The 13,529-nt window shown below is 45.2% G+C and overlaps 1 protein-coding gene across 2 annotated transcripts in view; it reads left to right on the forward strand.

The window, feature by feature from the left end:
* Window positions 1-13,529, forward strand: part of Shc4 (SHC adaptor protein 4) — a 94,517-nt gene that overhangs the window by 25,794 nt on the left and 55,194 nt on the right. For both annotated transcript variants that reach the window (XM_038331881.1, XM_038331880.1), the window contains exon 2: window positions 1,922-1,992. In XM_038331881.1, coding sequence (XP_038187809.1) covers window positions 1,922-1,992 — 71 coding nt within the window. The remainder of the gene's footprint in view (window positions 1-1,921; window positions 1,993-13,529) is intronic.

Consider the following 13,529-nt stretch of genomic DNA (forward strand, 5'->3'; position numbering starts at 1 on the left):
GGTGGATCGTGGATCGAGGACTGTGGCGTCCTCCTTTGTCACAGTTCTGAAATGCACTTTCCAGCTGCGACCCTAAAGCAACCTCCCTTGGTCTAGTAAGCCTAAAGTGTCAGTCAGTCCCCATCCCCGGACAGCCCACTTCCTTGCAGTGCTCAAGCCTGAGAAGTTAAGAACCAAGTATACAGAATGGTTTTGTGTCCGTATCAGAGACCCCGGGAGGAGTACGGCTAGCGGGGTCCGGCTGAGAATGTCTCCGCCACACCAGACTTATGGCGGTATCTGAACATCCAGCCAGTTTGGGGATGGGACGCCTATAAAACCCACTCAGAAATATTACAAAAAGGATCTGGGGAGTGCCCTCTCCTTTTCCCATGACCCAGGGAGGGTGATGGCTTCCGAAGGACCGCAAAACAGGAAGTGCCTCATTTCTGAGGCCCTGGGAGCCCTTTCATTCACACCGCTTGGCACTCTCCAGAGTCACTGCTGCTCTGCTGAGAGGATCTTACAGCCTCACCTGCAGAGATGCTTAGAAAACTGTCACTGTATCCCTCCCCCTCGTCCCTTCCTCTGCTTTGTCCTCTCGGGGACACTGAATTCAATTTTCAGCTGTCAGCCTGTTACTTCCTGGCTTCCCAACTGGCGTCTTGCAATCAATGGGCTCCAAAGCAATTCATAACCTCTCTTTCCTGTCCCCCTGGTCCTGTTGATGGCACTCCAGGTTCCTCTGTGCCCGGGCGGGAAGCAGCTGAGTCATCTTTGACTCACTCTCCTGCTCTCGGAGCAAATTAACTGCTGAATCCGGCGGTGCGGCTTTCCATGATGTCATTCCAGTCCTCCTCCTTGCTGCTATCCTTGCTGCTATCCCTCTTCCGAGTGGGCTAGCATCACTTCCCTCTCTCAGGGAGCCTCCTGCTGCGGACTCTCATGGCTACCCACCTTCACACCAACTTAAGCCTCTTTAATAGCATTCCTGATTCAGCTCCCATCCTGTTAGATTGAACATGAACAGTTTTGGTTTTAGAAGTCACAATACCTTTTCCAGTGTTCCATGTTCAAGCTAAACTTACCAAGGACTATTTTAGGGGGGTGATTATTGTCATTATTATTTCTTTTGAGCTACAGTGATCTTACAAAAGATGACAAGACCTTATTTTTTATAATTTATTTATTTTATGTGCATTGGTATTTTGCGTGCATACATGTCTGTGTGAAGGTGTCAGATCCCCTAGAGCTGGAATTACACACAGGGGTGCCATGGGGGTGCTAGGAATTGAACCTGGGATCTCTATAAGGGCAGTTAGTGCTCCTAACTGCTGAGCCATCTCTCCAGCCTAGAAAAGACCTTCTTAATGTTACTAAATTCTGGGTTTTTACGCATTTAAATGCTTGTTCCAGCGTTTAGGAGATCAGGAAGTCCTGTATTACTTGTCTCCTGTTTATTTTTGCTTCCTCTGACATCTGGGCAGTTATGCCTACTAAGCCTTGTTCTTAAAGCTTTCCATAGGTGAAATAATTTAGCTCTGCTAACAATTCCAATTTTATTGTCATTTCATCAAGGACAAAACCAAGGTAGAAAAGTCGGGTCAGTAGCTGGGGCTTGAAAATGAAGGTGGGGCAGAGCCAGTGTGTGAATCTGCAGCTCACACAGCGTGAAGACCTCAGCTCTACACTCCCTACCTCTGAGCCCAAAGGCATCCTTGTTCCCCGCATTCCCAGAACCTGAGTTTGTATTTACTTTGTAGTTAACTAATGTTTTATAGCCAAGGGGACATGTGTGTGCATTGGTGACAGGCACACTTGTAGCTGCCATCAGGAGCCGACTGTGGGCACTGCCCAGGAAGTCACTGTGCAGCCCAGAGATGGAGTTTTGGTATCTGCATCCTCCTACTTCACAACTTTCTTTCTTTCTTTCTTTTCCTAGTACATGGGCTGCATTGAAGTGCTACAGTCAATGAGATCACTGGATTTTGGAATGAGAACCCAAGTTACAAGGTAAGGGCTTGAACCTGAAGGGACTCTAATAGTTTTAAGTCACTGTAGTTTCTCCTGTGGGTCTCTTATGAAGTCTTCAAGTCATCCATGTGACTAGAAGGGAGAACTGGCCCATCAACCTCGCACGACTGGCTTGATCTCATTGCATGAAAGCTTCAGACCTGTATGGAAAAGCGTTAGTGTTACATATGAGGACTTACATGGGTTTTCCTAGGTACCAAAGTGTTTAAAAGTATGCCTAGAAATAAGATATGAAGAGTCTCCAGCACATCAAAGAGGTCACTCAAAATAAGACCAAGCAAGAACTTTCAACATCATAAAAGCCAGGCTACTACCGTTCATTCAGTCTTTGACACAAGAACCCGTCTGGGTAGTCCACCATTTTGTATAATGAATGGGTGGACCTCTACCCAGAATTGTCCCATGTAGCTTAATGCAAGAAACTATAGCCCTTGTAATGCAGGGCTCAAGTCAGGAGTATCAGGACAAGACATGCCTCCTTAGAGTCAGCTCTAGGACAAGGAAGGAAAGAGAGCTAAGTGACACCAGCAGCTGGGGAATCTGTGACAGGAAGGAGGATGAGCTGAGAGAGGAAGGGTTTGATTGCAGATGGCTGGCAATGAAGATGGGAGCATCTGCCATGCAGGTGCCAAGTGTGCCTCTGAGCTGTGGCAAGCTCCCATCTGGATCTGTGACTGTGAGCCACCTGCTTACAGGTGGATGCTCTCATTATGGAGAGAGAATAACCTTTCTTGAGGCTCCTCTCATGCGTGCCTAGACGTAGAAGTGCCCTGCTAGCCAGAAGCCTACAAAGATCTTCTGCTCCTCAAGGAGACCTGCAGTGTACAAAGAAGTGTTCACTCCTGTGCTATGGTTTTGAAAACCTTATCTTAAAATGTTCTTAGGTTATTTAGAGCAAAATAGGTTTGGGATATAATAAAGTGAAGCCATAGATTTCCTAGGGTTCCAGGAAGTGCACTCTAGGGGCTGCTGACTCGGAGTCTGCCTTATGAAGTGTTCTGTTCTGCCTTTCCGAATTTCTCCTCACCATTCGTTGGCATTCCTTTAAGCACCTTGCTTAGTAGGCATAACACACAAATGTCAGAGAAAGCAAAAATAAATGGGGGACAAATAACACAGGAATGTCCAGCTTCTTAAAGGTTGTAACAGGCACATAAATGCACAGAGTTTAGCAGCATCAAGATCTTATCATCTCTTGTGAGATGTCAAACCAATGACATACAATTGTGTTTGTGAAACCGACCTCAGTTCCTGGACCGTAGAAGAGGCTTCGTGGATATTTACTGATTAGATCTGTCTGGCTACCTGGCTGCAGATTCCGCGTCTGGAGGTGGTCACAATGTTTCTCCTCTTTATACCCTACTTCTCACATCCTTACACCCTTTGTGTCTCCCTCTAAAGGACACGATTCTAGACTACTTTCCATCCTGTTAGCCTATTCAGGCTTCATTTCAGTGATTCTGCATCTGAGAAACCCTTTCTGTAATCCTCTCTACAGATGCCAGGCAGTGGGTTGATCCTAGACGCCTTGGGTGGGTGCATAGGACAGATGAGTCCTAATTATTCTGTCCTGAGTGCTATGGTTTGACTGTGCCCCCGTTCATACAAATAAGCTTATTTGGCAGTGTGGTCGTGTTAAGTTACAATACCTTTTGGAAGAGATTAAGTGACAGAGACCGAGCTCTTCTTGTAAGTAGAATTAGTGCCTTTTTCGAAGAGGTACAGGGAAATGTTGGTCCCTGCTTCCACATGAAAGGGCTCTCTGCTATGAAGGAAGGAGACTTTGCCAGACACTGAGCCTGCTGGCATTTTCATCTTGTGCTTGCCAGCTTCCAGGACTACAAGAAATAAATGATTTTCTCAGTTTTAATATTTGCTATGGAAGCAGGAGCACTAGACTGAGATAGTGAGAACTTATTTTCTGTTGCTCCATCTGTTCACACACAGACCCATCCATTCGTTCACTGAGTCTTTATAGAGTTCCCGAAACTGCTTAAGCCTTATGGGACCTGTATGAAAGACAAGGGTATGTCCTGCAGAACTTAACATACGAAGTAGGACACAGACTATATTAAAGGGAAGTAACTATACAGAATGTTTGCAGGTAACCACTGGTACTATTGCTCTAACAATAATGTTCTATAAGCAGAGCGCTTCCAAACTTTATCGTTTCCTAATCACACAAATACAGAATAGTTATTAGAACAGTAAGAAACACATGAAAGGAAAGACTGCTTGTAATCCTATCCAGAGATGATATCTATTACCATTCCGTGTTCAGAATATCTTTCCAGCCTTTACCTCTACACAGGAGATTACAAAAATATAAACAATATTCTATGATATCTCCACCACAATGAACATTTTCCTAGCACTCCCATTTTTTATTGTGGTTAAATATACAAAACAAAGTTACCATTTTAACCATCGTTTACGTTCAGGAAGTATATGTTGATTCACCCTACTGTATAAGCATCGCCAGCATCCACCCCAGAAGGCTTTCTTCTCCCCAGAATAGCATCCTGCGCGCATGAAACACTAGCACCCCACTCTCTTCCCTTCTACCCACACAGTCTCTGCTAACCCCCTTCTGCTCTCTGTCTTTGTTGTCTTGACTGGAGCAAATAGTTTAGATGTTTGAAAAGTTTCTGATTTGTATTGCTGGTGTGCTCTGACCAATGTAATTTATGCTTTTACTTACTAGCCATTCATTACTTTAAAAAAATATATATTCTAAGGGTTGGCTACTGCTTGTTCTAATATGTATAAGACCATGAATTTAATTCCCAGAACTATTCTCCCTGTCCAAAAATAAAATAAAATAAAAAACCAACCAGCCAATCAACCAATCAAAACAAAAATGAAAACGAAAGAAGGAAACTACTACCACCCTCATCCACAACAAAAACTTCATTATGACAGCCCTGGGAGGCAAGCCGATCTCTGTGAGTTTGAGGCTAGCCTGGTCTACATAGTGAGACCTGTGTAAAAAAAATTGTTTAAAAATTATTTTATTCCAGTCGGTGGTGGCACGTGTCTTTAATCCTAGCACTTGGGAGGCAGAGGCAGGTGGCTAGCCTGATCTTCAAATCGAGATCCAGGACAGCCTGGGCTACACAGAGAATCCTTGTCTCAATAAATAAAACTATAAAACAGAACAAAAAGTTTTTACTTCTTTTTCCTTCAAGAAGTCATTTATTGCTGAAAGTAATGTTAATTTTTCGAGACTTTTCTCTGAAAATGCAGGTCTTCGGAAAACACTCTCCATGGGAATGTGAGCTTGGATGTCAGTAGACAGCAATAGGTTCACCCTGTGGCTATTTGGACAGGAACAGTTTATCTGAGTCCAGGATTTTTCCTTTATCCCCCCCCCCCCATCCCATGGACATTAGGGCCAGCATAGCCCGTCAGGTGGCCATCTTTGAAGTTCCATCAAGCCCCTGAGCAGACTGTTCATTCCTCCCTCATGACCAGAATGGAAAACTTGCCCACCTTCTCTGTAGCACCCACTCCCCACCTTGGTTCCCGAATGCTCACTCCTCTCCTCTAGTTTTGTCTTTGTATCATTTCTGTGCACCATGTGTGTCTGGTACCGGCGGAGACCAGAAGAAGGGGTCGGATGCCCTAGGACTGGAGTTACAGGGAGCTGAGAATCAAACCAGTGTCCATGAAAGAGCAGCCACTGTGCTGAGTCACCGAGCCATCTCTCCATCCCCTCCCTCATAGTTCTTATCCCAGCTTCTAGCCCTGATGCTGGCCCAGATCTCAGTTGCTGGCAAGAGAGGATTTGTGTGAAGCAGGCACTTCCTGCTAGTAACGAGAAATAAGAGTCTTAAGGAAGAAAAGACACAGTCACATTTGTCTTCAAAATGTCTGGAAAACAGAAACAAACTAAAGAGAGAAAGGGGAAGTAAAAATGTATGGCCATTTGCTCTCTTCCATAAAAATGTCCTCCCCATGAAGGAAAGTGGGCTGACCAATCCAGCTACTACCCAGGCCCAGAGTCAGGGCTATGAATTGGCCCACTCCAACATCTACCCAATGGATGAACTGTTGGAGCATGTGAAGGGAACAAGACAAGTCTACAGACCCAAAACATCAGAATCTCCATGGCACAGACAATAACAGGATACCCACAAGGAGCCCCAGTGAAAACCCAGTATCGGTGGTGTAGTAGAAGCTGGAGGCCTTGAACCAGACCAACGACTTGTGGCAATGAACGCTCGCAAGTGGACACGAATGGCCTAAAGGGTAAATTGTGTGTCTCAACAGGCTACACTACAACGTCCATGACAAGATTCTTCTTCTTCTTCTTTTTTATTTTTTATTTTTTGCTTTGTTTCTTTGTATTGTTTGGTTTTTCTTTTAAATTTGGTTTTGAAGTGGGGGCAGAGGGCTGAATCCGAGGAGGAGGGAAGATGAATAGGATTGGAACGCGTGCTGTGAAGTCCACAGCCAATAAAAGTTGAGAAAAGATTAGAGAAAAATGCCCTTCCCACGATTTTAAAAACCAAGTTAAATAAAAGACCTCAGTTTGCCTTAAACCAAGAAACACAGATAAACCAGAAATAAAGCCACTAATCCATAAAGCCTCGCTTCCTTCCCTGAATTAACTCTCCACATAGTGACAGGAGAACCAATCTTCTCTCTCCTTAGGGTGCCTCGTTATACAGGTCTAGGTGGGAACCTGCCTGGCGGTGAAGGAGGAACAGATGTACCAGGGTAAACCCATGGGACAGCTGGTGGGCAAGGTTTGGTTTTCAGCCTGATGATCAGAACTTGATTATTTTGAGCTTCATGGAAATTCTAGAGGCCACGTGTCCTAGTTATTGCTCTATAGCTGTGAAGAGACACCTTGACCAAGGCAATTTCTAAAAGGAAGCATTTAACTGGGAGCTTGCTTAGAGTTTCAAAGAGTGAGTCCAAGTCCATGGGCATCACGACAGGGAGCTAAAGAATGAACAGGAAGGAGCAGTAGCTGAGGGCTCTTATCTTATCCCCAAGCTATTCCACAGAGAGAGTGAGACTGGGCCTGGCATGAGCTTCTGAAACCTCAAAGTCAACTCTCAGTGGCACACCTCCTCCAACAAGGCCACACCTTCCCATCCTTCCCAAACAGTTTCACCAACTAGGGACCAAGCATTCAAATATATGAACCTATAGGGGTCATTCTCATTAAAACCACTGTACCACATCTGGCTCATTATCATGGTACATGATAACTCCAAAGTGCGGGGCCTCTAGCCCCTTGCTCACTGCCCTGCCCTCTCCCAGTGTGTAGCACCCTGTGTTTATAACTCATATTTGAGAATGAAACCAGCCATGTTAAGCCAAGAGCACAGGATCATCCTACCGTGGGGCTCCAGCAGCTGGGAGGTAATGACTCGCAGTGAAGGACATCAGTTTCACAGGGTTCTCATGGAGAGAGAGAATAGGGGGTGAGTGCTTCCTTTGGAGGTCTTGGCTTAAGATTCATTTTCTCTAGCTGGTAGCAGCAAGCTGCATGTGAGGTTTTATCTGCTCTATCCTACTCCATGAGGGGCTGGCTGCTTAGGGATTTGGGGTACTAAGTAAGGAAACAGGGATTATAACTCAGAAGGAAGTGTCAACACATTCATTTCCTGTTCTCCCTATTGTTGGTACGTGGTAGGAGTGGAAACCGGGTTTGGTGACTCTTCAGCTCTTTACCTCCAAGGGAGAAAAATTCTAAGGGACAAATCTTTTTTTTTTTTTCCTCTTTAAATTGTATTTATTTATTTATTTATTTTTCTCATGGTTTATTTTTTTATATTTAAAAATTTCCATCTCCTCCCCTCCTCCTCCCCCCTCCCTCCCCTCCTCCTCCCCTTTTCCTCCTCTCCTTCTCCCCCTTCCCTCCCCTCCCCTCCACCCATACCTCCCCTCCCTCCCTCTCAAGGCCAAGGAGCCATCAGGGTTCCCTACTCTATGCTAAGACCAAGGTCCTCCCAACTCCCCCCAGGTCCAGGAAGGTGATGGACCAAGCTGAGAAGGCTCCCACAGAGCCCGTCCATGCAGAAGAATCAGAGCCCAGCGCCATTGTCCTTTGCTTCTCAGTCAGCCCCCGCTGTTGGCCACATTCAGAGAGACGGGTTTGGTCGCATGATCCATCAGTCCCATTCCAACTGGAGTTGGTGATCTCCCATTAGTTCTGTCCCACCGTCTCCATGAGTGAACGCACCCCTCATGTTCCTGACTTTCTCCCTCATGTTCTCGCTCCTTCTGCTCCTCATCAGGACCTTGGGAGCTCAGTCCAGTGCTCCGACAAATCTTAAGAAAATGTTAAAAGCCAGATGTGACAGAGCATCATAAAAAGGCTTGTTAGGAACAGAAAGTTGGAGCATGTCCCTGCAAGTTTTGTCTCAGGAGTTTACATGCCTAAGGTCCCAGGTGACACCCATGTTACTGGTCCAGGTGCCACACTTCGAGACTCAGATGCAAGGATTGCCTGCCTATCCTGTGGTTTGAAAATGAGGTCTCCAGTTAGACTGTGTGTCACATAGCAAGCTCTTATTTTGGAACAGGTGGCTCTTAGGAAATCATAAAATCATGTGTCGTTTTTGCTTCTGTTTGTAGGACAGGAGGACGGGCGTAGTGGGAACACAGGAATAGTGAGTTTTCATTCTTCAACATTGTACATAGACAGAAAAATTAGTGATATGGTTCTTTTAGAGACATATGCTAAGAGGCCTCTAGATTTCATTAAACATGAATTACATCCAGAGAAAAACCTTACTTTGATCAATAGAGGGCTTGTGGACAAAGGAAACACAAGCCAGTTAGTACCAGAATGACGGACTTTTCCATTGTCTGTTGCTGTTCCTCTCAGAAAAGCTGAGCCTTGCCTATCAGGACAAATGCATGTCCCTAGTCCCCTTTAAAGATCTATCATTGAGCTATATCTATGGGAGCTGTGCAGGAGCTGTGCATTTTGTGGATAACTGAACCATAATAGGGCCTTTCAATTTATTATGATTCATTTTTGAAAAATGATGTCTCACTGCTGTGGGAGCATGAATTCGTAGGAAGGAAAGAAGACAGCATTGGGTGAGGTATTTGCAAATATGAGCCTTGCAACTGCAACTCTTTGTTGGGTCTCAGGTAGACTGAGAATTTTGTAGGGGTGCTCTTGAAGCCATCCCTTGACACACTGAGGGAACAGGTCTCTGCAAAGGGAGGGGGAGAATGAGCATCACCACAGACTCTAGGGACAGTTCTGGGACTTGCTTAGCCCTTCAGTGTTGAATTGAAGCAAAGTGACTAGGCATTGTCCGATGCCTGCTGTCTCTGAGGAAGACATCTCACAAATGTATGCACGAGAGGGCATCTTAGGGCAAGGCACTATCTGTGAAAGGAACTCAGTTGTGAAGCATCAGTAGTAAGTGTTCCAGCACTGGAGGGAACTGGTATATCCATCCTGAAAGGGGGGGGGGCATCTTAGCATCAGCGCTGTTGCTGTGATACAAGTCACCCAAGAGCAACCCAAGGGAGGAAAGATTTATTTGCCTTACAGGTGCAAGTTACTGTCCACCATTTTAAAGAGGTCAGGCAGCTAGTCATATCACAATGAGTCGATGGCAAAAAGAGTATAAATACTTGCTTGGTAGCTTACTCTACCCTTATATAGATCAGGGCCCGGTCCGTGAAGTGATGCCACACACAATGGTCTTGGTCTTCCAATATCAATTAACAATCAAAACAGACCCTGCACACATGCCCCCAGACCAACTTGGTCATCACTTAACTGAGACTCTCTTTCCACGTGACTCACTAAGCATCACAGGGTCTCTGGTTATTTAGGAAGATGAGAGTTGTGCCTTGTCTCAGTGTCACAGACATTGCTGAAATTACATTAGATCCTGAATGTATTGTTGTGTTGCTGTGCCCCCAGATAGCCTGCTAGGTGCCATGGGGTACCTAAAGGAAATCAGATACATGATCTATCTTTAAAGAGACTTGTATGATTTATTACAATTGTACAGTGGGTAGAATTTTCCCTATACCAACCCCCCCCCCCCCAGTTACTTAGGAGAATTCTTGATATTGAATATTGTACTTGATACTGAGTATGGTTAGATTCAGGTCTTAAGGCAGGTAGCCATAAAAATGATAAGAAAATGATGCCATTTATTGAGACACTATTGACTTCTACTTTATATATTTAAGGCTTTGAAACACAGTGTCTCCGCCACTGTTCTATTGCTGTGAAGAGACACCGTGACCAAGGTGACTCTTATGAAAGAAAGCATTTAATTGGGGACTGGCTTACACTTTCAGAGGCTTAGTGTGGTACTGAAGAAGCAGCTGAGAGCTATATCCTGATGCACAGGCAAAGACTGAGAGAGACTCTGGGCTTGGCATGGATGTTTGAATCCTCAAGGCCCACCCCTAACCACATACTTCTTCCAACCAGCCCACACCCCCAATCCTTCTAATTCTTTCAAATAGTGCCACTCCCTGGTGACTGAGGATTCAAATCTATGAGCCCCTCGCTTTGGTACCTTTTAGCATTTACTATAATTTTATGTTTCTATTTTATTCCCATGTTCTCATGAACCTTACACTGTAGTGTCATGTATGTGGTAGAGCCTGATACTAAAGCCCTCATCCCCACAAAATGGTCACCTTCTCTATCATCCTACAAAGAAGAAACAGAACTGAAATGGGAAGATGGCTCGGTGGTTAAGAGCACTTGTTTCTCTTGGAGAGGACCTGGGTTTGGGTCCCAGCACCCACATGGTGGCTTACAACCATCCAACTCCAGTTCCAAGGAATCTAACACTCTCTTCTGACATTTGTGAGCTAAATTTGACCTCTGCCTGAGTTTTATCTTGTCAACCTGTTAGTGTGCTTTGGATACTTTTAACTAGTTGAAAAGAAAGCAAAAGAAAAGTATTCTGTTTTGTGTAGAAGCTAAATTTAAATAGCAGTGTCTGTGAGTGCTTTTGGCATTACAACCATGCATGTTGGTTTACATGTTATTTGTGCCTTTATACTCTTTATTTATTGCTTATGACTGCTTTTAAAGCCATAGTAGCAGGCTGTGACAGTCTTATGGCTTGAGAAGCCTAAAATATTTACAATCTGGACTTTTCAGAAAAGCTTTGTAGACTACTGCCCTTGAATGCTGTTCAGCTAAGGCTCTGATGGAAGGACTTGGGAAAGAGTTGAAAACTTGTAGTCCCGTCACTGAGAAATGGAGGCAGCAGCATTAGGAATTCAAGTTCATCCTCAACTACAATTTGAGCGCAGCTTTGGTTGCATAAGACCCTGTCTCAAATGCAAAGAATCAAATGAAAACCTCACAGGCCCTAAGGCCTATCCTGAACTAATTTAATCAGAACACCTGGAGGTGAGATTTGATCTGCAGTGTGTGCCAACACTTTCTGGTGTTTCTGCTCTGTGCAGCCACAGCCAAGGAATTGGGCTGGGTGCCTGCAGGCATTTGGAGGGGCAGGTGGAGGCCTGTCTGAAGGTCACCTTCATCACCGGTGTGTGGAAGGGTCGTGAGACCAAAGAGGTTCAGACCTAAAATAAAATCCCTCTCTCCGAGCAGGCTGGGAAGAGACAGAGGGAGAATCACGCCAAATATTATATTCTAGCATATAGCATGATTGAGTCAAAAACAGGTTTTTCTCCACAGTTGACTCTCATTAAATGTATAGCCCTCCCTGCTCCAGCAGGTACCCTAATTCCTTTATATCCTCAGATGCAGCCATCTGGTCAAAGCTGTAGAGCAGAACTTGTCACCCTGCACAGTGTGGCCCAGGGAAGGTCTCATCCTGTGCAATCCTGGCTGTGAGTTGTGCTTTGAAGTTGCTCGCACAGCTGGTTAAGCTGCAGGTTGCTAGGTCTCAGCTCAGATGTGCAAAGTTAGTATCTCTAGGAATAGCTCTGAACATCTATGCTTGAACAAGCTCCTAGTGGGCTAAGACCCTCTCAGTTCAGTCACGCTTACCTAAATGATGATTTATGAATTCTTGGCAGATGTGCCGGTCAGGGTTGCTCTCCCACTATTTAACACTGTGGGCAGTTAACGACTCCACTCAGGATTACATATGTACATGTAGAAACGACGGAGGATCCCATACAATGTCTACGGCAGCTATGCCAAGCTTGCTTTGGGAGGGCTCACTCTTTAAAAGGAAAGGCTTAACAGAAGCTATACCCATTTGTTCCATCAGTTGCTGTCTCTAAATATCTCCATGGCAAACTGTCCATAGCAGGATTAAACGGGGCTAAATCTTCCTTCTTTCAAGATAGGCCTAAATTTTAGAAACACGTACTCTTTGTTTAAATGAATTGGGGTAAATAAAGAGGCTTATGAATTAGCTGACCTTGCCCTTTCAAAATAAGCTCTAGTCTCCCTCCCTTTCTGCAGAGCTAAGGATCAAACCAGTCCCTCCTACATGCATGGCCAGCACTCTAATCCTGACACACCTGGAGCTCAGGGGACAATCACACAGCAGATCAGTAAAGCCTTTAACTCCAAACAAAGATTCATAATATTTTACATATTTTATGTAAAGCAGAGTTTTTTTAAAGGAAGCCCAGCATATCCCGAAGTAAAAGAAAACTGTTTTGAACTGACAAATATTTTGTTGTTGTTGTTTGAACCAGCCCTACTTCTTTATTGCCATTTTACAAGGTTTAATCATTGACAAACCCCGTGAGCCATCAGTTTGTGGCTGTAGGTGTTCGAATATTGAACCATATGAATCCCTTACAAGAAATCACGGCGAAGGGCTGCCAGACATCAATCCCGTCTGTTAGTTTGAGAGACTTGGGGAAATGCGATACTCACGAGAGAATGGTTTTCCACCGGGTTCTAGTGTGATTCATGGGTCTGCATTTGCATCCGAGCCAAAAGAGAAGGCCAGGGTAGACAGCAGCCCATGTACAGCGAGCTGGGTTAGGTTGCAAATGCACTTCGGAGTCAGATGTTAAGCATAATTCAAGCGGGCAGAGTGGGGCGATAAGTCGGTGCGAGGGTGAATGCTGGGCCCACTGAAAGGCTTTATACTGCTCTGGGTCCCGAGAGGCCAGCTTCTAAAGCGAAAGGATATATTTGAAGCTCTGGGTGTACCTTCCTCGGGTGCTGGCGATGCCCCCTTGATAAGGGCACAAAGGCAGTGTGAAGCCTTCCACTGTTCCGCTGTCTGTGGGCCCTGACTGCATTCATTGTGTTCTCCCTGCCATGAAGGCGGGCTCCGTTCTCCAGCGTCCTGTCTGCAGGCTTTCACAGCCCGGCTTTCATGTCTCAAGCTGAACAGAACTGAACACACAGGTCACCAAGTCTCGAGGTTCCGTAGGAAAAGATTTCACGTTTCCCCAGGATGGTCCCAGCAATCTAAGGAGGCAGGGATGTGGAGTGTGCCTGGTCATTGCCTGAAGGCAGTCCCAGGCTGTAGGGGAGCCAGTCCTTGTTTCAGGGTTCCTGTGGAGATGGTAAGTCAGGGAATTCACCTGGAAAGTACAGAAGCATTGTTTATTTGGCT

Source organism: Arvicola amphibius, chromosome 5, assembly GCF_903992535.2.
Source record: "Arvicola amphibius chromosome 5, mArvAmp1.2, whole genome shotgun sequence".
NCBI classification, from domain to species: Eukaryota; Metazoa; Chordata; class Mammalia; order Rodentia; family Cricetidae; genus Arvicola; species Arvicola amphibius.